Raw genomic sequence first — 25,139 nt, forward strand, 5'->3', positions numbered from 1 at the left:
CACCCTCTTCGTGTGCTGGACACCCCTGAATTAACCGACATAGAGCTAGTTCAAGACTTTAGTTTCCCGGCTAGTTTTTTAACGGATATTTAAGGCTTATATCCAGGGCCGGCCTTACAAGTTAAGGGGCCCTGTTTAATGAATGTTTACGAAGCCCCTCTTGTAATTTTTTTTTACAATAAGAACTATTAGGCTTACTATTAATTCAATCATTATATCAACATTCATTATGCGAGCATAGGAAGGAACTCAATTGCAATAGACGCCAGTGGCTTAATTTAAGTTACATCAATCGCATGACACACTAAATATGTTAACCATTTAAGTCCTACACCTTTAAAATCATGTGACAAGAGCCATATGAGTGATAGGGATATTCTAATAGTTAATTGCGGGGCCCCTGACAGACGCAGGGCCCAATTAGGAGCAATCGATGAAATCGTCCTATGTCAGGCTCTGCTTACATCTATTTCCATACTAGTTGATACTCTATCTATACATACAGTCAGCTTAATATTACTAATTTTTGTTTCCGTAAACAAAATAATGTGCTTTTCGTCAACTGTTATCTTGATACCCTTTAACAACTGCATATTTAAGCCTGTTCAAGAAAAGGCTATAGAAGATCAACTCCCTTCCACTTTTTTTTTTGTCACTAAGATTTTTTAAGGCGACTAAATTGGCAAAAGTCCCACATTTTCAATGTTCTGGCAAAACACATAAGTGGCGCACAGGTCTAAATAATGGTAAGGTTGGATAACCTTTAGGAGAGACACAGTGGGCTAAATATAAGTTAGAGACACACACACATACAACGCCTTGAGCTTACATTTTGTTTGGTTAACGGCGCTCTGTAAAATAAACTAATATTACCACGTGAATGTTTCAACTACCCTAGTAGATTTCCTTACATAATACAGAGACAATTGTTCCGAGTTCTCATTTTCACAAGTTAAGAAGTTTTTCTTTCCATTTCTATTTTTAGCTTAGATCTAGATCTACAGAATCGGGACATGTCTTTAATTTCAAAATAAACGAAACACTTTATTTAACGCTTGTTATCCGGTATGTAAAACACACTTATGTTTTGAAAGCAAAAGATTCTCAGCTGAATAGAAGACGTTAAGATTTGAATTCTAATTCCAACTGTTTTACTGTGAAATAGCATTATGACTTAAAAAAACAAGCAACTCCGTCCTTAAAACTATAACTACTAATAATGTACAAGTTATTTCCCTTATTCAATATCAAACAAAATAATCAATTACCAATGATTAATTGACTGAGTATAATTTTTTTCTTGATTCATGTTTTGTTAGGTGCAATAAATAATTGTTTAAAGTATTAACTTGTTCAGAGAATGCGTGAAGGAGAAATAGCCTTAACAATTATTTAAGGGGACTAAACCCAAAAAAATTAGCCGTATCTGTGAATACTGAAGTATAAGTTTTCTTGTTGCTATTTAACAAAATAATGAATTACCAGTAATTAATTGTCTAACTTGTTACTTTTTAAAAATATTTATATAAGCTTTGTACCGGTAAAGATATTACAATCGTAAGAGTCAGTAAGTCTATTTAGATATAAACAGGTAGAGTTTTTTGCTTCATTTTAAGCAAAGATCAGTTTTTATATCACTCAGCACAAGTAAAACACGCCACAATAAACACTTCACTCCAATGTTTTATTTTGTTATTACATAAAAAAAAAATGACAATAGTCAATCAATAAATCACTGTGTCCAATCACCGAAACAAAAAAAAAAACCAATACATAAAAGAAATGTAATAATAATTACACAAAGAATGTGTTTAAAAAAAAGAGAATATTAATCTCACTTATTTTATAGCCCTAATACAACCAAAGACAAAAAAGATGGTTTTACTTGTAGTAAACAATGTGTGAGTATTTAAATAGTATGAGGGGGGGGGGGGTAAAATATTTAGAGACAAAGCTTGAGAATACCATGTCACTTTGAATATAAGGATCACTGCTCACACACCTAATTATTTAAGTTCCAACTCAACTGGTGCGAACAAAGCACAAAATAATAATAATATACTGAATATACTATTAGCATGTTTAGAAATAATGTCAGAGACTGTCAATAAAATAAGATGTGTATGAGATTCAATGACTATGAAGACACCTAGCCACTTTCAGTTCTGATGCCCTCTAGTTTGCTTGACTTTCCAATGTCCCACAGCTGAAGACAATCCATTGTTTAATTTCCCACCTCAAGCAGTCATTAAGGAATTAAAGTAAGTATACACACAGCATGATTTGAGATTTATCTGCTCACTCCAATCACTTACTGTTTACTTCTGCAACCCATTTTAAAAGTTATTATGTTGTATACAAAATAGTATATGATACATATACACTAAAAGAAATATATATATTATGTCTGGCTAGTTGTTTAATTTTCTTAAAACATGCCTGTGATAACATGTCATTAGTATATTATGTCAAACAAGAGTTATCTATATTTCAAAACTTTTTTTTTTATTTCAACAATTGACTGTTATCAATGGAAAAATTTTAAAAATAAAGATGAATGAAATCTGAATTAGACTAACAACTTAATCACAAATGGAAATCTAATTACCAAATTATAGAAAAAAAAAAAAAAGAGTAGATATATGATTGACAGATTATGTTTCTTAAGTTAGTGAAGTCTTTTAAAATTTCATCGATCTCTTTAAATGTAATTCTTAAAGTCAATCTAACCAATAGATATATATTGATTTTTTAAAAATCTTATGAACTCAGATATTGAACTTTTATGTAAGAGAAATGCTATTAAAGTACACATACTTATATAAATGTTTTACAACAATATTCTAAGTAATAATTAGTCATTTAAGAATCATCTCATGAGCCAGGTTAGAATATTAAACAGAACTCTTCAGCAAATAATCTAGCATTTCATTGTAAACAATTCGGTAAAGTTGTAGTACCAGGGACTTCTGTCTACCAAATGACAACATGGACGCCAGAGACGCTGCAGACAGCACTATCTTGCGGCTAGACCTATGCAAGATTTCAAAAGAGGGTCTCTATTGACACATGAGAAAAATAAAAATCCTTTAAGTTTGTAGCCCAATGAGTGCAATGGTGACCAGATTCGAAAGACAAGACAAATCACGTTGCAACAAAGAAGCCAAAAAGAGGAAAATGAAAGCAAGGCTGTATAACCTTCTTAAAAGACCTAAAGCCCATGGGAACCAGCTGATAAGAGGCCGCTGAAGTTGTCGAGAGAGCTTTCCACTTTGTGCATCAAACAGCATTGGAGGACCTAAGTCTAAGTAAGTGGCCCAATGACTATTGACTTTTATATTTCCCTCCATAAAATGTAATAGTAACATCATCCTGACAATGCTGTATTAATATTTTAAATTTATACTTTAAAATACATAGTTAGATAAATATTGCAATAAATTTGAATATGGCACCAGCAATACATTAAGATAGATAGTTTCTACCAAGTATATTTCACTACCAAAAATTTAATATGGCACTAACAATTGCAACAAGCTCGAAACTACTGCCTTAACTAGTTAACTGAAGAATAATGAAATCTTCATCGTCATTCTCTGATATAACTCTGAATGAAACACTTTCATTATCTTCTTGATCTTCCTCATAATCCCAAGTGGAACCATCTGGTGAGGACATGCCACCTTTAAGGTTCTCAATTACTAACGGTGACTCACTATTGCACAACAATGAATCGTCTTCCGACTTCTCAGGAAATGGGTTCAACTGGTTAAAATGTTTGTTACTGACTAGGTTTTTAAAATCAAAGTTGCAGAATTCAGCACTGGATGAGCAAGGGTCTGTCTGAAGAGAATGGGCATTGATGATGTTTGTAGTATCTGGTATTTCACCATTTGAGCTAGACTGTGAAAACAACCTCAACAAAAATGGCCTCTGACCTACATACTCTGAGCAATGCTCTAGATCCCGGTCTGATGGTTGCTCTATGATTTCAAAACTTTCACAAGAATGGGTTGACCTCATAAAAGAAGAGTGAAGTGGCTCCTGGGGACTTTTTTCCCTAATAATTTGATAGGCATGACCGGCAGTGAAGTCAAACTTCTCACTGGCTGGTACACTATGGTGATAAGTTACAGACAGCTGCCTACTACCTGGGTTGTTGTCATGCTCAAGAGGATGTGACTCCTCATCTATCACAAGTAACATGCTTGCAACATGACTAAGTGCGATGGATAAAACTCGACTAATTGAGTTTAAGGGAGACAACCAGTTCAAGCCATGTGAGACTCTTTCCACAATCACATTTACAGAGGTATGTAAAACTGCACTTCGATTTTCATCCCCTGCTTGATTATCTCGATTTGGTCTGCTGCCCATTTCAAAAGTTCCATCAATAATTGGTACAAAATGTCTATGGCTCTCAAGAGTGCTTTGGTCATAAAAAGATGTTACTTGTGCTCGTATAACTTTCCCAGGTCTCTTAGTACTGATACTTTGAAGCTTACAGTTATTATTTCCTAGTGTACATAGGTTAGAGTTTTGTTTTACGCAGTCTCTATTTATAACTTCTGAGACAGGAGACTTGCAGAGCTGAGTAGGGATTTTCTGTTCTATATTTTGATTGTCAGAAGGAGACACAGTGGTGCAGCTGAAACTTTGACTTTTGTCGAGAGGCAGGGGGTCGACATAATGAACCCGACAACCGTGTTGTAAATCTAAGCTGTTCTTGAGAGCATCTCCCGGGCTTAGGGTGGAGGATGATTTTGATAGTGTTGCAGTTACAACGCTGGTAAAACCAGGTGTTTCTGGCTGTCTTGTTGTGGTTACCTGATAGCTTTGTATGAAAATGTTCTTGGTACTTTCAGCATTGAATGTTTTAGAAATTTTGGACTGATTCCCATCAACCTTATCTTCAGTTCCTGTACAGGGTAAGACTGACGAGCATTTGCTGTGGGATTTAGGTGGTGTTTTAAGTGTATTTTGAACAGGTTCAGTAATGATTGTGTCTTTCCCTTCTGCATTGTCATTTTCAATGTGCACAGAGTCTTTTCTTTCTTGTGTCAGCTGACTTGAGCTTAGGTTATGGATGGCCTCTAGAACAGAAAAACAATTTAAATATAGTTATCAGTTGAAAAAAAAAAGCCCTAAATTATACATATATATATATTTCAATACATTGTATTCTAAATAAAGCAAGGAAACTAAATTGCTTTACTCTAATAATTATCCTATAAGATACATAGTTGGATGGGTACAAGGTCATGATGTGTTTATCAGGACAAAGATGCCAGGCATTCCAGACTTCAAAATAACTGGCTCAGGGCAACTCTAAAAAAATAAGTTAGACTGTAAACATTTCCTGAATAAAACTTCATACACATAACATGTAGACATTTTATCTTCATTTTTAAAACTAACACAAAGAGTAAAATATGTATATTTTACTTCAACGATCAGTAATATAGGAAGAAAAAGAAATATTAATTTACATTTGTAAATAAAGTTTGCAATTCAATGAAGTCCAGTAGGAAATCTGCCCAATGGCAGCATTATCTAGTTGACCATCGGAAAGGCTTTTATCCAACAGACAGGTGTGTACCAGGAGCTCTTCACACCAAGTCCTGTCTAAAGGTTACACAATGGCAGCACCCATTACTGGGTTAGATTGTGCCATACACATGACGCACCACAACCTTTTCAACCTCCTCTAGCTATTAACAGTCTGCAACTGCACTAACCATGGGGAATCACTTCATATTTCTACTTTTTTATGTCTCAATACCGTGCCAAACCAGTGTCACTCCGATGAGGCGGTGGATTGGCTATTTGTTTTTTTGGTGGGTGGGTATGAGTATTCTAGATCTAGATATTCTAGATTATAAATATATTAATTATAAACATTATATCTACATAATATAGATCTCAGGTGTCTAGATCTTGTCATACAGATGATTACATTTTTTTCCCTTGTTCTCTTTATTATGGTGGAGCGTTCAGATGACTAGACCAATACAAGATGAGCTGCACAGTGGTTTCCAAATCATGCAGATCTCCATATAGTTTTCTTTTTATAGGGCCATTTTTAGGCCAGTGTATTGTCTGGCCCTTGATAAAGAATGCAGTTTTGAAGGACATGGTCAGCTTTCTCTGGTGACACTCCATTAGGGCAGATTTTGCTAGTCCCCATTTTTAGCTTCCAAAACATATGATGTCTCATTCTGTTGAGTCTGGTTCTAAGGCGAAAGATTAGATGTTGGTCATGTCAGGATAGCTTATAATAGGCGCCGTCTTTCTTATGATTCAGATGAGAGCTTGTCCATTTGTCAGCCTTCTAATCTAGATCTCTATAGTCACTATGTGCTGGTATCCATTGATTGAATAATTTTTTTTTTTTATTTTTTTTTTTGCAGTTGTTGTTATTAATGTCAAGCTTTATATAATAAGTGCTGTCCTGAGTCTTTCAATACAGGATTAGATCTATATCTATTAATAATTAATATTATACACATACTAGATCTATAAACTATACATTAATAGAGATATCTATCCATAGATCTATTTAATTTAAATAAAAAAATTGTAGACATAAATCATAATCTAGTCTAGATTCTATAATTCTAGGTCTAGATTATAGTTACATCATTATTATTATTTTGTATACTAGATCTACTATGTCTATACTAGTTTAGAATAGTGGTAGAGTCTAGATATTCTATATATCATTATGATAGATTAATTAAAATATTAAATAGATATTATTATTATTAGTCTAGATCTATATTTATATATAGATCTAATTATTATTATATATTATTAGATTATTATTATTAGATCTATTCAATTCTATTCTATATAATTTTAATTAATTTAATAGAATCTAGAATCTAATAATAATTATAATATAGTCAATATAGACGATATCTATAGAGTCTAGATTCTAGGTTATTTACTAGTCTCTTACCATTAAAATCCAAAACAGTTTGTTCTAGCTCATCTGCCAAATGCGTCACTGCAGAACTAAGCAGTTTCTTTGTATAATAAACCCATTGCGCCATCTTATTTTTTGATTATTTATGATTCAAATGAGCCTGCTGAACTGAAGTGCTACAGTCTCTGCCACTGGGCTGGCTAAGTGCTACACTTGAAACCGTCACTGTCTATTAAAAAAAAAGAATTAGAGTACTGATTTGTGATTACTAATCTAGATCAGGTACTCGCCCTGATAAAATGTAAATAAATCTAGATCTAAATGTCTCATCATTGTTAGAGCCTTGAGGGAAAAAAAAACGCGAGTTTCGTCTGCTCTATAAACTCATCTGCAGTAGCGTCCCTTTTAACTCGATCGAGATTTTTAACTCCTTGATATCCACAAATGAGCGAAAATGAGGTCACATGTCACTAACCTACTTTTTTTTTTATTACGCAATTTTTCCCGCTTGCGTGTGTGTGTGTGAGTTTGTTGTTGTTGTTTTTTATATATATATTAAAAACACTTCTATACAAATTAATACATGGATTTTTTCCTTTAATTTAAGTTAAATAGGTCTAAATATTCTAAAATACTCGTTAATTATTATAATTAAAATATTAGATTACATCTACGGATTGGTGTCGAAAAACAACAACAGCCAGCTCAAGGTTCCGCACTCGACGTTATGTTCAATTCTTAACACAGCGCTAATCTATCGTAGTATCACTGTTAAAATATGTAACCTACAATAACTGTAGCCATATATATTATATAGCATAATACGTATACGGACACATTTGATTTACTATGCTAAAAATCACCTCTGAACAACACTTTTTGTAAAAGTTGGCAGCTTTACCTAAAATTTAGATTTGCTATCAGTTGGCATATATTGATATTAAAAAATGTTAGAATGAATAGGCTACCCGAAATTAGCAACAGTGTCAATCATCTATAGAAGTGTTTCTCAAACTGTGTTCCGCGGGGCCCTATTGTTCTGCTAGGCTTGAATAGGCATCACACAAATTACTGTAATAATTTACTAGTAGGCCACCACGTGAATTAACCTCTCTAAAAAATTAAGCAAGGAGTTCCAGGAAGTACTCAGAATGTGCGAAGTGTTCCGTTCGGAAAAGAGTTTGGGAAGCACTGATCTATAGATTACTATAGTCAGTTCTATTTCCAAGCCGAGATTACAAGGAAAAAAATATTGAATAATGTTTGCATAATCTGATCATTTCGAAATCATATGATCTCCCTGGCTTTGTACGTTGCGTGCCAAATGTGCTTAGGCCTAAATAGGCCTATAAATTTTAGACTTCTTACTTAATGCGAACGAATTCCCTATAACTAACAATGACTAATATCTGACTACGTTGTCTGGTTATAGCAGATGAGCTAAGCCAAAAAAAAAATCGATACCGTCCCATATGCTAAGACAAATTTATACAAATGCTCCTTCTACCCTAGTGCTATTAGAGCATGGAATGAGTTGCCTGAGCTAGCCAGGAAAACCAGTGACTTGGCAGAATTTAAGCCATTGGTTAATTATATGCATGACTAAATGCATGACGCGTAGGACGTAATCATCTTCTTTTTTGAAGTAACGTCTGTATTATATAAGATAAGAAGAATCGATACCGTCCTGATTGACAGAACGAAATCTTATGAAACATGTTGCAGAGGCGGTGTCTAGAGTGTTAAGGCGTAGCATCAACAGGTTGTCTGTAGGGTTGCTGTTCGTGCGGTGTTCGCGCTGGACTGTCGTTCGGATTTATCGATGGTCCTGGGTTCACACCCTGCCCGCTCCCATCACCCGTCGTCTTGCGGGAAGTTTGGACTAGGAAGTAAGTTATCTTCAACTCTGAAGGAACATCCGAAACATGTAAAACATTTTACAAACATTTTAGACTTGTGTTACGACAATACATGTTTTCTGATTAAGATTATTATATTACATGTATTCCGTTAAAGAATATTCCGTCCTAACCCAAACCCCCTGCAGGACGTCAGTGGATGGATGGCCGTGGGCTCGAAAAGGTAAGTAGTATAACCCGCGGTTAAAAGAGACCTGCACAACGACCAACATGCACCTCTACTTTTTCCAAACATTAGAGCAGGTTGGTCTCAGAGGCGCTCTAATGGATCCCAAAATTAAAAAAAAATCACAGTCGTCATCAGGATTTGAACTCCGGATCCTCCGGTTTGGAAGCCAAGCACTTTACCACTCAGCCACCGTGCCGTTCCTGCATCACTGAGACGACAGACCGGAAGGCATACCACACGCCCAGGGTCAGGCAGCCATAACCCTTAGATTTTGAAAATGTTAATTTGGCAACACTGCCGATGATTTATCATCTTCTTTTGGTAATCTAATTAATTGTTTCCTGTCGTGGAGTTACGCTTGCCTCTAAAACTCAAAGCACGTGGGATTCTATTCAAGGCCTGTATAACCAGTTGTCCATAAGTAGCAGAGTGGCGCAGCGGAAGCGTGCTGGGCCCATAACCCAGAGGTCCGTGGATCGAAACCACGCTCTGCTAATCTTAATTTTTTTTAACTTTTTTTTTCCCCGTTTCAATTCTGAGACTTTTTTTTGTGGGGAGTGTATGTCTCATTTCGTGCAAATATTTTAGATTGCACAACTATTACTTATGAGTTTATATTTTAAACCAGTCGACAAAGTCTAGTTTAGGCATATCACGTGATGGTTGCCTTCTTGTCTTTTAATTTCAGAAGATCAATCTCATAACCCAGCGTCCAGTTATAGCCTATGCTGTAGGGTTTTGTTTGTGTGAAGAATTTCTTGTTAGGAAACAAAAAATTTTAATTCTCCAAATGCAAATCTTGAGAGTATTTTTTTCTTCTTCGTTCTTATTTATATAATGTTGAAAGGTTCAGACATTTTGGCCTGTATCTAAAATGAGTTGCGCAGGTGTTTCCAGATCTGGTAACTCTCCATTTTGTTCTATAAGGGGGTTTGGGGGCCAATATCTTGAGCGGGCCTCTCGAAAGGATATGCAGTTTCGAAGGACATGGTCGGCATTCTCTGGTGATGCTCCACAAGGGCAAATCTCACTAGTCCCCATTTTTTAGCTTCCGTAACTTGTCTCATTCAGCTGTGTCCGGTCCTGAGACAAATTATTGTGAGTTGGTCATGTCAGACAGCTCCTAATGGGCATCTTTTTTCTTGAAATTTGAGTGAAAGCTGATCTATGAAAATATTGAATACACACATATATATTTCAAGCAAAGTGGAATCTCGTTAGAGTTTTAATTCCATAATAATAACATGAAGATTGAGAGGTATGAACTGAACTGGCTGATTTCGGACCCTGAAAAAAGCACGTCTCCTGTATATACAGGTCTCCAAACCGAAAGTTTAAGAATCTACTCCTACATTAGTGCACTCTGTGTAGACAGTCGAAGCTTCTAGAAAGTCAAGTTTACTTTCTTCGGGAACCTTGAGGCGTAGGCCTACAGGTTTCACACATAGTTATCACATACGTATGTACAGCAGAGTGGCGCAGTGGAAGCGTGCTGGGCCCATAACCCAGAGGTCCGTGGATCGAAACCATGCTCTGCTAAATTTTATATTTGTAACATTTTTTTTTTCAATTTCTAAGTTGTCGTTTTTTTTTTCTTTACAAACTAATGTGGGGCAAATATTTAAGAATCTTAGAGTTGCACAAATATTAATTGATGACTTTATATAGATTTCCAGGTCTGAAAGGGATACCTTTGTTTTTCTCCATTTTACAAAAGTCTTTTGCCAAGGTTATTACCCGAGACGTAGAGCAGAGTGGCGCAGCGGAAGCGTGCTGGGCCCATAACCCAGAGGTCCGTGGATCGAAACCACGCTCTGCTAATGGCATTTTTTCCTATTTTTTTTTTTTTTTTTTTTTTGCATTTTTATGACGTTCTTAAATTTTGTGCACAAATCATGTAGGTCTCTAATTAGTTTATAAAAACGGTTAAGATTCTAGAGAATGACATTGGTCTACATATAGACATACATATTTTATGTCTATAGGCGACTATAGTTCTACCTTAGTTTACAACTTTTGTGGAGCTACAATTTTCGCTTACAGATGGACACTTGCCATAACCCCAGGCAATAATCATACTAACTAAACAAATTTTAACGAAAAATATCATGAATAGTTAACTTTTACTTCATAATTCGTTATTATTAATTTTTCAAGTTATGCTAGTGAGGCGACCACAGCCAATTGGTTTCCCTTTGAAGAATCATAGAAATCGCTAGTAAACCATCATTATTGGTAATAATAAACAGTCTATGTCTACAAAACTAATAAAAACTAAAATCTTAGATAACTATTTGGAACAAAAATTATTTTAGTTTAAAATCCATCCTATGGTTATTTCCCTGGCCACTTTCGGAACTTAAAGTAGGCTCCCTTGACATGATCATTTGGAAGCGCAAGGTCCTCATATTTGTACAGTGCTGGGATAAAAGGAAGAAGGAGACTTAAGATGCGCTGCAGTTATTACATCAAGGAGAAAGCCATTGGAAAGGTTACATTTTTTCTTAGCGATCTACAAGGCAGCGGTTAAAGAAGGTTGTCACGTGGGCAGCAAAAGGGTCCTCACTCTTCCCCACCCCATCAATGCCTGGCACTTAAGATGCTTAAAAATGGAGTGGATTCACGGACGAAAAATAAAAACTTTTGTTATTAAAATTCCAGCTTACAAATAGGATTTGAGCACAAGACCCTCGCTTTGAAAACTAATTGCTTTACTTCTCAGCCACTAATAAAAGTACAAACCAAACGATTATTCCCCCCCCCCCACCTCCAGTAAAAGAGTATGTAACTAAACTTAGCCTTTCAAACCTTGCGATCTATTTGTGTGTGTGTGGGGGGGGGAGCATATGCTGATAAAAACACGTTTATTCTACCCCCAGTTAACTAGGGTTTTATGTGGCCAGCACAACTCCTGTCATGCACCCATCAGAGCTCAGTGAAATCAGTGGCGTCCTAAAATTCACGAGGCTTAAAATTGCAGTCTTCCCCTAGATTCGAACTCTGGACTCCTCGATTCGGAAACCAAGCGCTGTATCACTCGGTCACCACCACCCCCTCCCCCACGTAAAAGTTAAATATCTGTACTATATGAACAGTTGCCTAATAAACATGACAACATAACATTAGCTATAGCATTAGAACCAAAGATCTACCGTTAAATACGACGTATGTTAAAGTTTATAAACATGAACAAGATCTATGGCTAATAAAAGGCTGTAAAGAAAGATCAAACTATCATCATACGAACCTAATTGATCAGTCTGGTTATTAAACACAACACAGTAGTGTCAATCTCGGCCCCGTATAGCCAACAGTTTTCTCTCTCTAGATCTAGACGCACTGCACTCTAAGTCATCACACAGCTGTCGCACAAACATGTGTGTATTTTTGTTCCCCTTGTTGACAAACGCGTCTGACCCTTGACCTTTTAAAGGGGCGATCACATGATCAAAGTAACAAACGACAACAGGTGCAATTTTCCCCTAGGCCTGCTTGTAAATTTAACAGCTCTATCATCCATTTCTGTTCATCATTTATTTGACTACATATCCATCTGTTCTGTTTCTATTTTTATGCATCCATTTCTATCATTTGCTATCATTTTTGTTTCCTAACTATCGCTTCTGTTTCTTTCTCGCTCTCTTTTTTTTTCTATCATGCTCTTTTCCTTATTCTCTCTCATATTATCTCATTATTTCCTTCTCTCGTCCTCTCTCTTTTTCTCTCTTTCTTTCTCTCACTGTTCGTCTATTTCTACCATTCTCGCTGTCCACATTTCTCTCACTCTATCGCTTTCTTTTCACTCTTTGTTCTTCTTCTCTTTCCTTTTCTTTCTGTCATTTTCTTCTCTCTCTTTTCCTATTTACTTCTACTCACTTTATCTGACTATTTCTTTCTGTCCCCCCCTCTCAGTCTATCTCTCTCTCTCTCTCTCTCTCTCTCTCTCTTGCTCTTTGTCAGCTTCAATTTCTGTTAACCATCACTGAATGAATCATATTCCAAAATATTCCAAAATTACTGCTATAAACAAGTATGAAATAGGGCCTAAATATTTATATGTAATCCTACTTTTTATTCAAATAGTATAGTAAATGGCACACTAAACATTTATATTATATTTTTTGGTAATTGAAATTATTATTTTTTAAATGGGTATGGGAATCAAACCCGATTCATTCGCATTATTAGCGTGACGCTCGAACAACATAGCTAACCATAACTACTGTTACTATTACTGCTATGTCCAAAAATTTAACTTGAAATAAATGAATTTATGTTGCACTTGAGTTTTTGAGTTGTGATTTTTGACCAGTTTTTGACCACCAATGACATCTGAGTGTCCGTCCCTACCCTTGAGTCGCCCCTGATCAGTAACATACTTAGCAAGGCTCCAATACTCTTCCGATAATTCTTTCACGACCAAGGCTGAACTTTTCCTGTGCAATAGTCCAAAATAGTTGAGCCAGCCGTCAGGAGCTGAGACTGTTGACAAGGGGATTTAACAAAGTCAACGGAGTCAAGCTCCCTTGATCTAATCTCTGCACCAGTTACTTACGTGGTCAGGTAAACTGAACGAGGTATAGAGAGATGGGGAGACTAGTAACGGGCTTGACTTTCAAATATCAAATTAAAATTTAGCCTGGGGGGTTTAAAAAAAAAAATTTAAGATCAACGAAATATAAGATTGTTTGTTGTTTCCATTGGAGATTTACACAATAATGTAAACATTTTGAAGGAAGCTAAATTAAACCTATTTGTTGCCAAGTAAATACAAAAGGATTACGCTAGTAGATACACACGGCAATATACGCACATCTTCGACTATACAATCTGATGTATCCGTCCAAGCTGGTAATGACTATAGTCCATACTCTGGATAATGATAAGGTATGAAATGTAATAACTAATTCCCTAGATCTATTTTTATTTCAATTCCTACAATTAGTTTGCATTCTCATCATGGGTGGAAGGAGAAACTTGGAAGAATGAAAAATAAATAAATCTAAAAATAAAATTACGCAATTTATTCAGAACCTAGTGACTCAAACAAAAACAAGTTTTTATATATCTTCCCTAAAAGATTATTTAGAGTCCTGTGCGATGGAACTCCGAAAATATACATACATCAATCGGAGGCCCTAGGTGGTTGTCTATTTTGTCTAGGCTTAAGGCTAGCACTGCCTTATGCATAAGAAATAGGCATGATGGCTGAGTGGTAAAGCGCCTTCGTTCCGAACCGAGGAGTCCCTGGATCAAATTTTGGTGAAGACTGGGATTTTTGTTAATGTCTGATCCTTAGGGCGCCTCTGAGTCCATCCAGCTCCAATGGAAACCTGACATTAGTTGTGGAAGAGTAAATGTGGTTGTCCGTTGTGCTGGCCACGTGACACCCTCGTTACCCGTGGGCCACAGAAACATTTACATCATCTGCCCCATAGATCGCAAGGTCTGAAAGTGGGGAACATTTCGTCTAAGAAAAATCGCCAGCTAATAGGCCCTACAGCAGGGGTTTTCAACCTGTGGATCGCGACCCCCTTGGGGGTCGATTGACGATTTGCCAGGGGTCGCCTAAGACCATCAAAAATAAGGATTGTTATTGTCTATTCTTCTATTGCTGTGTGTGTCTATGAGGGGGGGGGGGGTCGCGGCAGAATGGTATATTGTAAACAGGGGTCGCCGAGCTTAAAAGGTTGAGAACCGCTGCCCTACAGAGATAACTCTGTTTTGACCGTTATTCTATTTCAAAATTATTAAAACATTTTAAAATTAAATTTGGCCTACGATTTTATTTTATTAATGAATTTTTTTTTGTGACACATTACGGATCACACAGTTTCGGCGGTAATTATGACACCCCTCTGTAATAACATTCATGTAGGCTACTGCATAGCTCACAGGACTTCATATAGCATTCTGAAAAATACATAGAATTTGAAATTAGAGTCGCCCAAGATTGGAACCCGGGTCCCTCGGTTCGTAAGCCAAGCGTGTACATGTACTTAAAAATGACCAACAGCTAGCCTCACGTTGGCAACTAAAAGCTTCAGAGGTATATTTATGGCCCCTAATATATATGTCAGGTCAGTTGACATCAACCTTTCGGCGGATGTTACCAGTATTGTATAAACTCAGAAAACAAAACGACTTTAAGTGTACAGACTAAGAAAAATGGAAATACCTTTGTGTTATCATAAATGATAACTTATCATTGAAATCCCCATATTAACGAAATTATTTTGTAAAAAATTAAAGTATTAGGATTTCTTAAAAGAATTTTTCACAAAATCAAACAGGAAGATAAAACTAAAATAGGCCAATAGTAGAATATGCTTCCTCTGTTTGGGGCTCCTCAACTCATGAAAACATAAAAAACCTAGAAAGCATGCAAAATAGAACCGTAAGATTTATATCAAACAAATAGTCACATTTGATTACAATAACATCATTAGTACAACAGAGTAACTCCAGGACAGAAGACTAAAAAGTAAAGTAGCTAAACTATAAAACGTAATGAAATGCTCAGAAAGACACAAATATAGTAACACATTCCTTATTCTATATGCTGGGACAAATTCGTACAAATGCTTCTTCTTTCCATTTACCATTAGATCATGGAATGGGCTGCATGAATAGTCCAGGAAAACCAACGACTCAGCAGAGTTTAAGACATTGATTGACATGCATACTAGACTGACACATGAAATGACTTATGACCTAATTATCTTCCCTTTGAAGTAACGGTCTGTAAATGTACAGGTATACGATAAGACGTGTGTATGATACTTTTATTTGGCTACATTTTAAAGGCTACCTTTTGCCGATACTACTATGCTTGAGATTTTCATCCAGATACTTTCTCTCTCAGTCTCTCTCTCTCTGTCTCTCTCTCTCAGTCTCTCTCTCTCTCTCTCTCTCCCTCTCTCTCTCTTATTCACTCCTTCTAATGATGGTAATTATATAAAATAATCACGAGGATTTATGATTCCCCTTGTCGCCAACTCGGGCAGTCAAAGGAGATACTGGAGCTTATCTTAATGAAGGGCAGTCAGAGGAGACACTGGAGCTTATCTTTCATGGGGGGGCAGTCAGAGGAGACCCTGGAGCATATCTTTCATGAGGGTCCCCAGTTCTGATAACACGACATGTACTTTTCACAATAACATAATTTATATTATAAACATTTATATTATAAATAAGTGTTACAAATCCTCCTATTAGCTTGAAAACTCTGCATGAGTTCAAAAAGGTTAAAATAAAATAATAGGTAGATCCTGACTGGAAAATGAACAGTGGCTAGTCGGATATTTCGAAATATTAGAGAAACTAATAACTACCCAACTGACCAAACAGTGGGAAAAAAGGCGTACAAATGTCAAACTGGAAGCTATTTCTAAATTATTTTAAAAAATTGTATTGGCTACTTTTGAAGCTAAAGCATGGTGCTCCCCTTTGAGAGTTAAGGTGGGGCGGTCGTCTCATTCGTTCTCTCCACCCCTAAGTGCCGCTTCTGCACTTTACAATTCGTTGAAACCTGCGATATGGGACTGCATATTAAACAATCCCTAGACCACACTTTACCATATGGTACGTTAGGTGTGGTAAATCTATAATCTATGATACAACGCAGGCGAGATATTTGTCAAGATCTTGATATCAGCTCTTGATGTCTATACGTCTAGGATGATTCTTACTGATGTAATTTAACTGATACAACACACGCATCACAAAATACTATGGATTAAAGACCACAATATTCAATAATGATATAAATCATGATCTCTGGACACAAATTTTCATAAGAAAAATAAATATTTAATTAACAACTATAATTACATATAATACTCATGTGATTCTAGAATTAAAATTTAATAATCACATAGATATTGATACTTGGCTGTAGGTCACGATGAACTCTCCATTTCTCTTGTCTCTCTCTCTCTCTCTCTCTCTCTAGTCTCTGCACGGATCCTGGAACCCAACGTCACAGTCCGCTCAATACTAGAGTGATATCCCCTTGCGTAGCAGGCAAGGATACACCATATATAGATCTACCGTCTCTGACCGTCAGACTGTCACTAAGACTCAGACAGTCGCCAAGACTGTCACTCTAAATAGACAAATAATCAAAAATATCGCTAACAACTAGCTAAAGCGCCATTCTATTTATTCATAATCAATTAACATCTAATACTAGATATATAACTAATAAAAACATTTCTTCTTACCCTGGTCCTTAAGAATTAAAGTTCCTACATGTTGTCTCTGGCAAACAACTCACACATCTTGGAGCCAAGATCGCGAGCCAACCTCGGCGACTTGCTCCCAATGTCTGTATGTGTCGTTCACCAGAAAACGCCTAGCATACGACACACGCCCCTGCTAAAACTACATGGCGTTGTGTCCCGATTGCCCCAAACTCTACTCTATATAGGCTGAGTATCTAGCCTACGCCTAAACTAACATTGCTAATGTCTGTCCCGACCCACATATCAGTCTCTCTACAAGACAAACACCTAACTGACATTGTCCTAACCTTTGTCTGGTCTCTGTCAAGTCTATCGGTGAGCTTTGATAACATCTATTAAACTAATTAATAACCCTTGCACAACACTGTGACATCTTCCCCTTCTCCTTTGACTTTTGTTGCAATATTTGCAACCAAAGTCACACTAATACGACTCACTAAACTGCCTCTACCATCTCACATTTGGAGAACAAATTCTGGAACTATATTGAGACATAAAAATAATGTTATAGAACACATGCAGCATTGCTAACCAAAGTCTTTAGGCAACTGTAGCACACTGGAATAAGATTATAAAATCATAAACAAAGTGGTTGTAATTAAGAAGAAAAAAAAATCAAAACAAACATGTGAACATCGTCATCTCATATATCTGCACTGCAACTGTCACAAACTTCAACTTTAAACATCAAATAATATCAAACGTTGAACAAACTAATCAAATGACCTTGATAAACTGATGATCTGTCAACACAGCAACATCTCACTGAAATAAAAAAATCCACGACATACCTAATGTCGGATATTCTATATAGAGCTATAGCCAACTATCATCAACACGTTCAAGCAAAAAAAATAGACGGCATACAAAAAACTGAAACCAGGCCCAACAAAACTCGAGACCCACTGTAAAAAAAACAACTCTTGCCGCAACAACAAAAAATCATTACGTCACCCTGTGACTTAACTACCATGAATCCGTACAACAAGGACACACCAGGTAAAAAAAATCAACGCTCGACCTCAACTAAGAGGGAGAAGAAAAACAAATGTCCCTGCCCTCTGGCATGGCACTGGAAACGAAATTCCAAAACTTCCATTAACAACTACAAGGTTTGATAGGCATTACTAAAATACATGGGTGGGGTGGACACTACATGACCCAACGCCATTGTCTGTCTCTCAAACCCCCTATCCCGCCTATCAAAACACCAAAATGGCAACAAAAAAAACAACTGGCCAACAGTACTGCTCACCTGGCTAACCATCTACAAAACTTAACAAGCTAAAAAGCAAGAAAAAAAAATAACTGAGGACAACGACACTATACGTTTGCCCAACGCGAACATACAGGTCCAACCCCCTTCTACCTTCTCCAAACAATAACTCGCCCCTGTCTGCCTGCAAAAAACACAGTATAAGCACAGTATAAATGTAACACTGCCCAGTGCAGTAATTATGCTTTAAAAATAATGTCCACCTCTTTCTATCCCACCTCTATGAAATCCCTAAGCTCCCTATCAAAAATAAAAACAAGAAAACTTACACCTATCTCACTACATCATACAGCTTACCTAAACATTGAAAAAACACGCGCTGAAGATAACTACGTTACCCTCAAACCGTGGATACACGAAGGCCCCAGGACAATGGGCGCAGGAATCAGGAGTGACAGTCTAAAAATAGATCATGTGTGACGTCCACTGCCAAACAGCCAATTCACCTGTACCACAACAAATGCTAGGCAGAAAACAAAATGTAGAAAAAAAAAAATCTTGAAAAATACAATCATGGTATTACAAGTGTAAACAGAAACTCTACTTAATGCTAATTCTAAGTAGTGAATATTCGTCCAAACCTTTACAAGCAAAATACAATTTTCTCAATACTATGATGGATAAAAAAATAAATGTCAATACTATATCAAGTATAACTAAAGTATTTTCACTTAAAGAAAAATAACAGGTCCCAGTTATTCATTAGCCCCCAGACATCATTAAAGTGTCGTAGAAAATTAAAATAAAACTTTAGACGAGGCCCCAATTGTCAAGATCTTGATATCAGCTCTTGATGTCTATACGTCTAGGATGATTCTTACTGATGTAATTTAACTGATACAACACACGCATCACAAAATACTATGGATTAAAGACCACAATATTCAATAATGATATAAATCATGATCTCTGGACACAAATTTTCATAAGAAAAATAAATATTTAATTAACAACTATAATTACATATAATACTCATGTGATTCTAGAATTAAAATTTAATAATCACATAGATATTGATACTTGGCTGTAGGTCACGATGAACTCTCCATTTCTCTTGTCTCTCTCTCTCTCTCTCTCTCTCTAGTCTCTGCACGGATCCTGGAACCCAACGTCACAGTCCGCTCAATACTAGAGTGATATCCCCTTGCGTAGCAGGCAAGGATACACCATATATAGATCTACCGTCTCTGACCGTCAGACTGTCACTAAGACTCAGACAGTCGCCAAGACTGTCACTCTAAATAGACAAATAATCAAAAATATCGCTAACAACTAGCTAAAGCGCCATTCTATTTATTCATAATCAATTAACATCTAATACTAGATATATAACTAATAAAAACATTTCTTCTTACCCTGGTCCTTAAGAATTAAAGTTCCTACATGTTGTCTCTGGCAAACAACTCACACATCTTGGAGCCAAGATCGCGAGCCAACCTCGGCGACTTGCTCCCAATGTCTGTATGTGTCGTTCACCAGAAAACGCCTAGCATACGACACACGCCCCTGCTAAAACTACATGGCGTTGTGTCCCGATTGCCCCAAACTCTACTCTATATAGGCTGAGTATCTAGCCTACGCCTAAACTAACATTGCTAATGTCTGTCCCGACCCACATATCAGTCTCTCTACAAGACAAACACCTAACTGACATTGTCCTAACCTTTGTCTGGTCTCTGTCAAGTCTATCGGTGAGCTTTGATAACATCTATTAAACTAATTAATAACCCTTGCACAACACTGTGACAATATTCAATGTCCAGCATGCAACGTTGAAGATGCATATAGGCCTAAATAAATAAATAAACCTAGAATATCATATATTTTAGATAGACAGACAGACAGACAGACAGACAGACAGATAGATAGATAGATTTATAGATAGATAGATAATCGCGCTTGTACATTTATTCATTATATTTTTACTTAGAACAAATTAATTTTGTTGAAGATATACAAAGAATCATCGTAGCTCTTGTTTCTGCACACACTACTTAGATATAACTCATTAAGACACACAAAAGGCAGACACCTGATAGCCTATCGCTCCCTACACCATAGCGTCCACCAGTCCTGCCGTATCCTATCCTAAACAAAGTCCAAGGGCATGTAGTCCTAAAATCTCTTGATAAGCAATTGTTCCCCTGAACGCCAGACTGGCTAGAGTGGTCCGGCTGAAATGGACATGCCCGGTCACGTCTTGTGTTAAGAGTCGTGCCCCTTTGTTTCTTTATTGTTGGTCTGTCAGTTTTGACCCTCCAAGGCATATTTCTGATCCTAGAGTAGCGAATCTGAATAAAACATACTAACAAAAAAAGCATTTAAAAAAAAGTTCCCCCTTTTATGAAGCTGATTGCTATTAAAATTATGATACAAGTCTAATTAGGTATTTACACCCCCCCCACTCCTCTTTCAGACGTTGTGGTCTATAGGGCAGATGATGTAAAGGGAGCGCGGTGGTTGAGCGGTAGAGCGCTTGACTTCTGAACCGAGGGTCCCGGATTCGAATCCTGATGAAGACTGGGATTTTTAATTTCGGGATCTTTTGGGCGCCCACCCAGCGCTAATGAGCACCTGACGTTAATTGGGGGAAAACTAGAGGAGGTTGGTCGTTGTGCTGGCCACATGACAGCCTCGTAAAACGTAGGCCACAGAAAGATACATACATACAAAGATACATAAACAGTCGAATTTCAGAGAAAATAGTTAGAGCCAATTTCTAAATAGCCGCCCAGTGTCCAACGTTTTGAACTAATAAAGAGATTGCAATCCTAACAGAAGGAATATGTATACAAAATATATATACTGTATATTGATCAAGGTTATCATTATAATGATTCGAGCAAGACATGGGCGGTTATGAATCAAACAGAAACATAATAATAATAATAATAACAATAATATTCTGAAACGGTCGTTTACCAAAAGGCCCGAACAAGACGCTGGGCTTGAAGTACCCCAATAGAAAGAAAACTATACGGGGAGCTCCCTGATTTGGAAATCTCATGTATTGGTCTAGTCATCTGAACGCTCCAACATAACAATGAGAACGAGGAAGAAGAAGATGAAGAAGATTTTGAAACAGGAAGTTAACAACTTACTGCGATACCTACAAGAGGAGAAATCGTTTACGTATTTATTTTAGCGGGAGATAATCTAATTAAACCCTTAAGTTCTTGTAAATTATCAGTTAGTGCCCTTATTTCAACAGGCTATCTGTAGTGAAGTTTTGCAAGCTGTTGGTGTAGAACGTAATTTATCAGTATTGTTTCTAATACACTATATGAGTGACTATATCAGCGTGTTGATGGTCTATTTTGTTGATGAGTATATATATGTTAATGGTGCATGCGAGTCCATATGACACAACAACAGAATGAATCAAGAATATACTTAATAACGCAGGCTGATAACTTCAACAATTTAATAAACAATCAAAAGGGCACAGTCCTCTGTCGTCGCTAGCCTAGCGTCGTCTCTAAGGCGTCTTGTCCGTTATTCTTCTTGTTCATAATCCTACTCTGTTCTTACTCGTCACATTACTTAGGAAAAACCCGATTCACATCAACTTCTACGCATCTTGTGTCATTAAGACCGGCAGGCCGCGAGTAATATCTGGCTAGTAAATGATAATTATAAGTCAATAAATCTCTTGCACTGCCTAGAAGAGCGAACACCTTATGATTCGATAGGTATGAAGACACAATTGCACAATTTCCTCTTAGCAGCTTGCAAATTCTTCATGGGCTAAAAACCGAAACCAAAAATAAAAACCTGGATTTAACACGGATCTTGAAAACGGCTCTAACGTTTTTTTTCCCTAGAAATTTGGCCGTTTATGTATATCTTTGGAAAATAATAGAATTTCAAGCTAATTGGCCACACAGGGAAAACTCTGTCTTGACCGTTACAATTTTTCAAAATATAGTCTTCTTCAATTAAATCTGGTTTGTGGTTGTCATACAACATCTTATAGAGTACAGACTTTTCTCCAAAAAAGAATACCACTATATCCTACGTATGTCCATGTGTCAATCAAGTCGTGCTTGTTAAGTAGAAAACTTAAAATCTGCTAAGTGATTGTTTGTTTTTCTTTGGCTGATTCAGGCCATCTATATTTGGAACACGCATGCATCTTCTAAGTCTTATCTTACACAACATTGACGTTACTTAAAACAAGAAGATGATTACGTCCAAAGCGTGTTCCTAGATCAATCTAGTTATACTTGTTAATCAATGAGTTGAAATCTGCCAAGTCATTGGTTTTCCTGGCTAATTCAGGTAACCCGTTTCAACAAATTTGACCTAGTGCTAGAATATGAAACAAGGAATGTGCCTTTATCTTTGTGTAATTCTGAGTATTTTATTAAATTTTGTTTTTGTATTTAAAAGATTATGGTTCTGTGTTTTATGTATAATTGCTACTATACTTTTTTAGCCTTCTATCCTGAAAGATTTAAGTTAAAATATTTTACTAAAAGGGATCTACCATGATCTATAGACCTTTTTTGGCCTTCCGCCCCCGTTTCGTATTTTTTTCCTTAAATTCATGTTAACATTTTTTTTTTACCAAAGAAATAATTTCCCCCTGCAACTCAACTTCAACCCCAGTAACTGATGTTTAAAAATTGTCATTTATATTTAAATTGTTTTAGTTATTACATCCTAGAAGCGAATCATCCGTTCTTCATAGAGCATTTTAAGGTTAATTTCGTAGTCAGCGATGTCCATTTAGTCATTACGTGAGATTGTAAAACGCTTTAATCAATGAAAGTCAAATTCTTTCCTTGCAGTCGGAGGTTGGTTTCATTCATTGGCGTTAGATGCCTGTCATGTAAAACATTTTTTTAGTTTTTGCCTGCTTTAAGTCATCGCCCACATATGAAACTTCCTGCTTATTAACTCTTTCTCTCCGTAATTGTTTTCCTCGTTTCGATAGTATTATTCGTTTCGCTCATTTGTATTTCACCATCCTGTTCTGATTAAACTTCAGAAACCTTTTTTTTTTATTGTTTGTTATCAGAAAATGTTATATTTGGTATTGAATTATTGGAGAATGCATGCTCTTTTTACACAACACAAAATACAATTTATAAATCAATTTAGTTTATTGGGGGTCAAATCAACGTTGGCATTGTCAATTAGGAGAGAAAGAGTTAAAACAAATTCTAATTTGTATTAAAGAGCTTAAGAAAACGAGCAATGCAGCTTACTTTCGAAATCCACTGAACCTCAGTTAACAATAAGAGTTTAACATGTTTCTTTTTAAAAAGTTCTAAAAAATGAGCTTATTTTCTGCATGGACTTATATTACATTTACAATGTTTATTATTAGATTCAAAAAGGAAAAAAAATGGTAGAATAAATTTTAACAAGTTGTTGCCTGTGTATCACAGCTAACAAGGTGAATAGTAGGCTAGATAGATCTGGATTTTCTTTATTCTATATTAATTATGAAGCCTTTCCAACCACTGGTGGTACCAGTTTCAATAAGCTAGATAACTACATAATTTTGAAATTATACTCCATCACTAGCCAAAAAAAAAAAAAATCCTATTGTGTCACAGATAAGTTAAAATATTTAATTCAAGTTTTGATCAATTTTATAACTGTTTTGTTTGTTTATTTTTTTTTTGTTTCGTTTTTCATTTGAAAAAAATAAAACCTTTTCTGCTTTGCCTTTATTAAACCTCTATTTGAATTGTAAGCGTTTTGGATTGTTCACCAATTTCTAAGTTACATTACTGTAACTCTATGATAATGCCTAGCAATGTAAAGCTTGGGAATTAGAAATGTGGAACATTAGACAAAGTAAAATTGCGTTCTAGCGAGTTATTGTAAATGTTTTTATTGTTATAAAAAAGGTTAAATTTTTCTATTTTAATGTTAGATTCAGCTTTTTTTTTTTTAAACTGTCATTTACATAATAATATATTAACATAAGTAAATAAAATAATCTATAATCTTAAAATAGTATTACCTAGTTGTTTGTTTATCAAATCTTAAACCTTTACGCGCCCAAGAATTGAAGACAATAGATAGGCCTACCTCCGATTATCTCAACAGAGTAAGAATTTAGAAATAGAAAAAGGGGATTCCCGAACTCAATTTCTATAGTTGTTTCTGTTCTTAAATTAGTAGAAAGCTAACTTTGTATAGATTTAGTTTGCTAGCGTGAAATGCGAAACATTTTTATTTATTTGTTTTGTTTCAGTGCCTCTCTCATTTTTGTTCCATCTCTACGTCCTTCTTTTATGCCTAGCGCCCCCTTACCGACCACCATTGCTCCCGGCACCTAGCGCCCTCCTCCCCCAATTTCACAAAATCCCCCCCCCCCCCCCCGGGAGCGCTAGCTCCTCCGCTGAAGACCACTTAAGACCACTACTATGTACCATATATCTAGTTCCAGTACTGTCTTATAATGTTGCCGTGTCTGGATCGGCATCCCCAAACTAAAATTGTATATTCTCTTACTAGATTTACAAACGCGCTAAACAAGTTTTTCTTTTCATGGGTTGGGGGGGGGGGGGAGAGGAATTGGGGCAGGGTATAAATGTTTCTTTTTTTTTTTTAAATCTATCATTTATTAGTTAATAACATC

The 25,139-nt window shown here is 36.2% G+C and overlaps 1 protein-coding gene, 2 long non-coding RNA genes and 3 other non-coding genes across 8 annotated transcripts; 3 read left to right on the plus strand and 3 right to left on the minus strand.

The window, feature by feature from the left end:
- Positions 1–1,664: 1,664 nt before the first annotated feature.
- On the minus strand, positions 1,665–12,411 carry LOC106080043 (uncharacterized). Of its 3 annotated transcripts, none has more exons than XM_013241332.2 (3): positions 12,264–12,411; positions 6,962–7,157; positions 1,665–5,093 (listed from the first exon to the last, which is right to left on the minus strand). In XM_013241332.2, exons 2-3 carry the CDS (start codon positions 7,053–7,055, stop codon positions 3,553–3,555), a joined length of 1,635 nt encoding a protein of 544 aa, XP_013096786.2. In that variant the 5' UTR covers positions 7,056–7,157; positions 12,264–12,411; the 3' UTR covers positions 1,665–3,552. The 3 variants fall into 3 exon arrangements, with proteins under 3 accessions (XP_013096786.2, XP_055894839.1, XP_055894840.1); XM_056038864.1 differs by lacking the exon at positions 12,264–12,411 and adding an exon at positions 7,597–7,785; XM_056038865.1 differs by lacking the exon at positions 12,264–12,411 and adding an exon at positions 7,603–7,774.
- Positions 9,440–9,511, plus strand: Trnam-cau (transfer RNA methionine (anticodon CAU)). The gene has a single exon. It is a non-coding gene; the product is annotated as a tRNA-Met (tRNA).
- Positions 10,484–10,555, plus strand: Trnam-cau (transfer RNA methionine (anticodon CAU)). The gene has a single exon. It is a non-coding gene; the product is annotated as a tRNA-Met (tRNA).
- On the plus strand, positions 10,765–10,836 carry Trnam-cau (transfer RNA methionine (anticodon CAU)). The gene has a single exon. It is a non-coding gene; the product is annotated as a tRNA-Met (tRNA).
- Positions 12,412–16,806: 4,395 nt separating the features above from the next.
- LOC129927790 (uncharacterized) lies at positions 16,807–17,954 on the minus strand. The gene is made up of 2 exons (XR_008779465.1): positions 17,242–17,954; positions 16,807–17,123 (listed from the first exon to the last, which is right to left on the minus strand). It is a non-coding gene; the product is annotated as an uncharacterized LOC129927790 (long non-coding RNA).
- A 49-nt stretch (positions 17,955–18,003) lies between these two features.
- Positions 18,004–20,289, minus strand: LOC129927789 (uncharacterized). The gene is made up of 2 exons (XR_008779464.1): positions 19,894–20,289; positions 18,004–19,775 (listed from the first exon to the last, which is right to left on the minus strand). It is a non-coding gene; the product is annotated as an uncharacterized LOC129927789 (long non-coding RNA).
- Positions 20,290–25,139: the final 4,850 nt, after the last annotated feature.

The sequence above is a fragment of the Biomphalaria glabrata genome, chromosome 8 (assembly GCF_947242115.1).
Source record: "Biomphalaria glabrata chromosome 8, xgBioGlab47.1, whole genome shotgun sequence".
NCBI classification, from domain to species: Eukaryota; Metazoa; Mollusca; class Gastropoda; family Planorbidae; genus Biomphalaria; species Biomphalaria glabrata.

Coding starts and splice junctions, on each gene's coding strand:
- LOC106080043 (XM_013241332.2), bottom strand. CDS start 7,055: ATGGCGCAATGGGTTTATTATACAAAGAAACTGCTTAGTTCTGCAGTG. Junction 5,094..6,961: donor AACTGTTTTGGATTTTAATG/GTAAGAGACTAG, acceptor TTTCTGTTCTAG/AGGCCATCCATAACCTAAGC.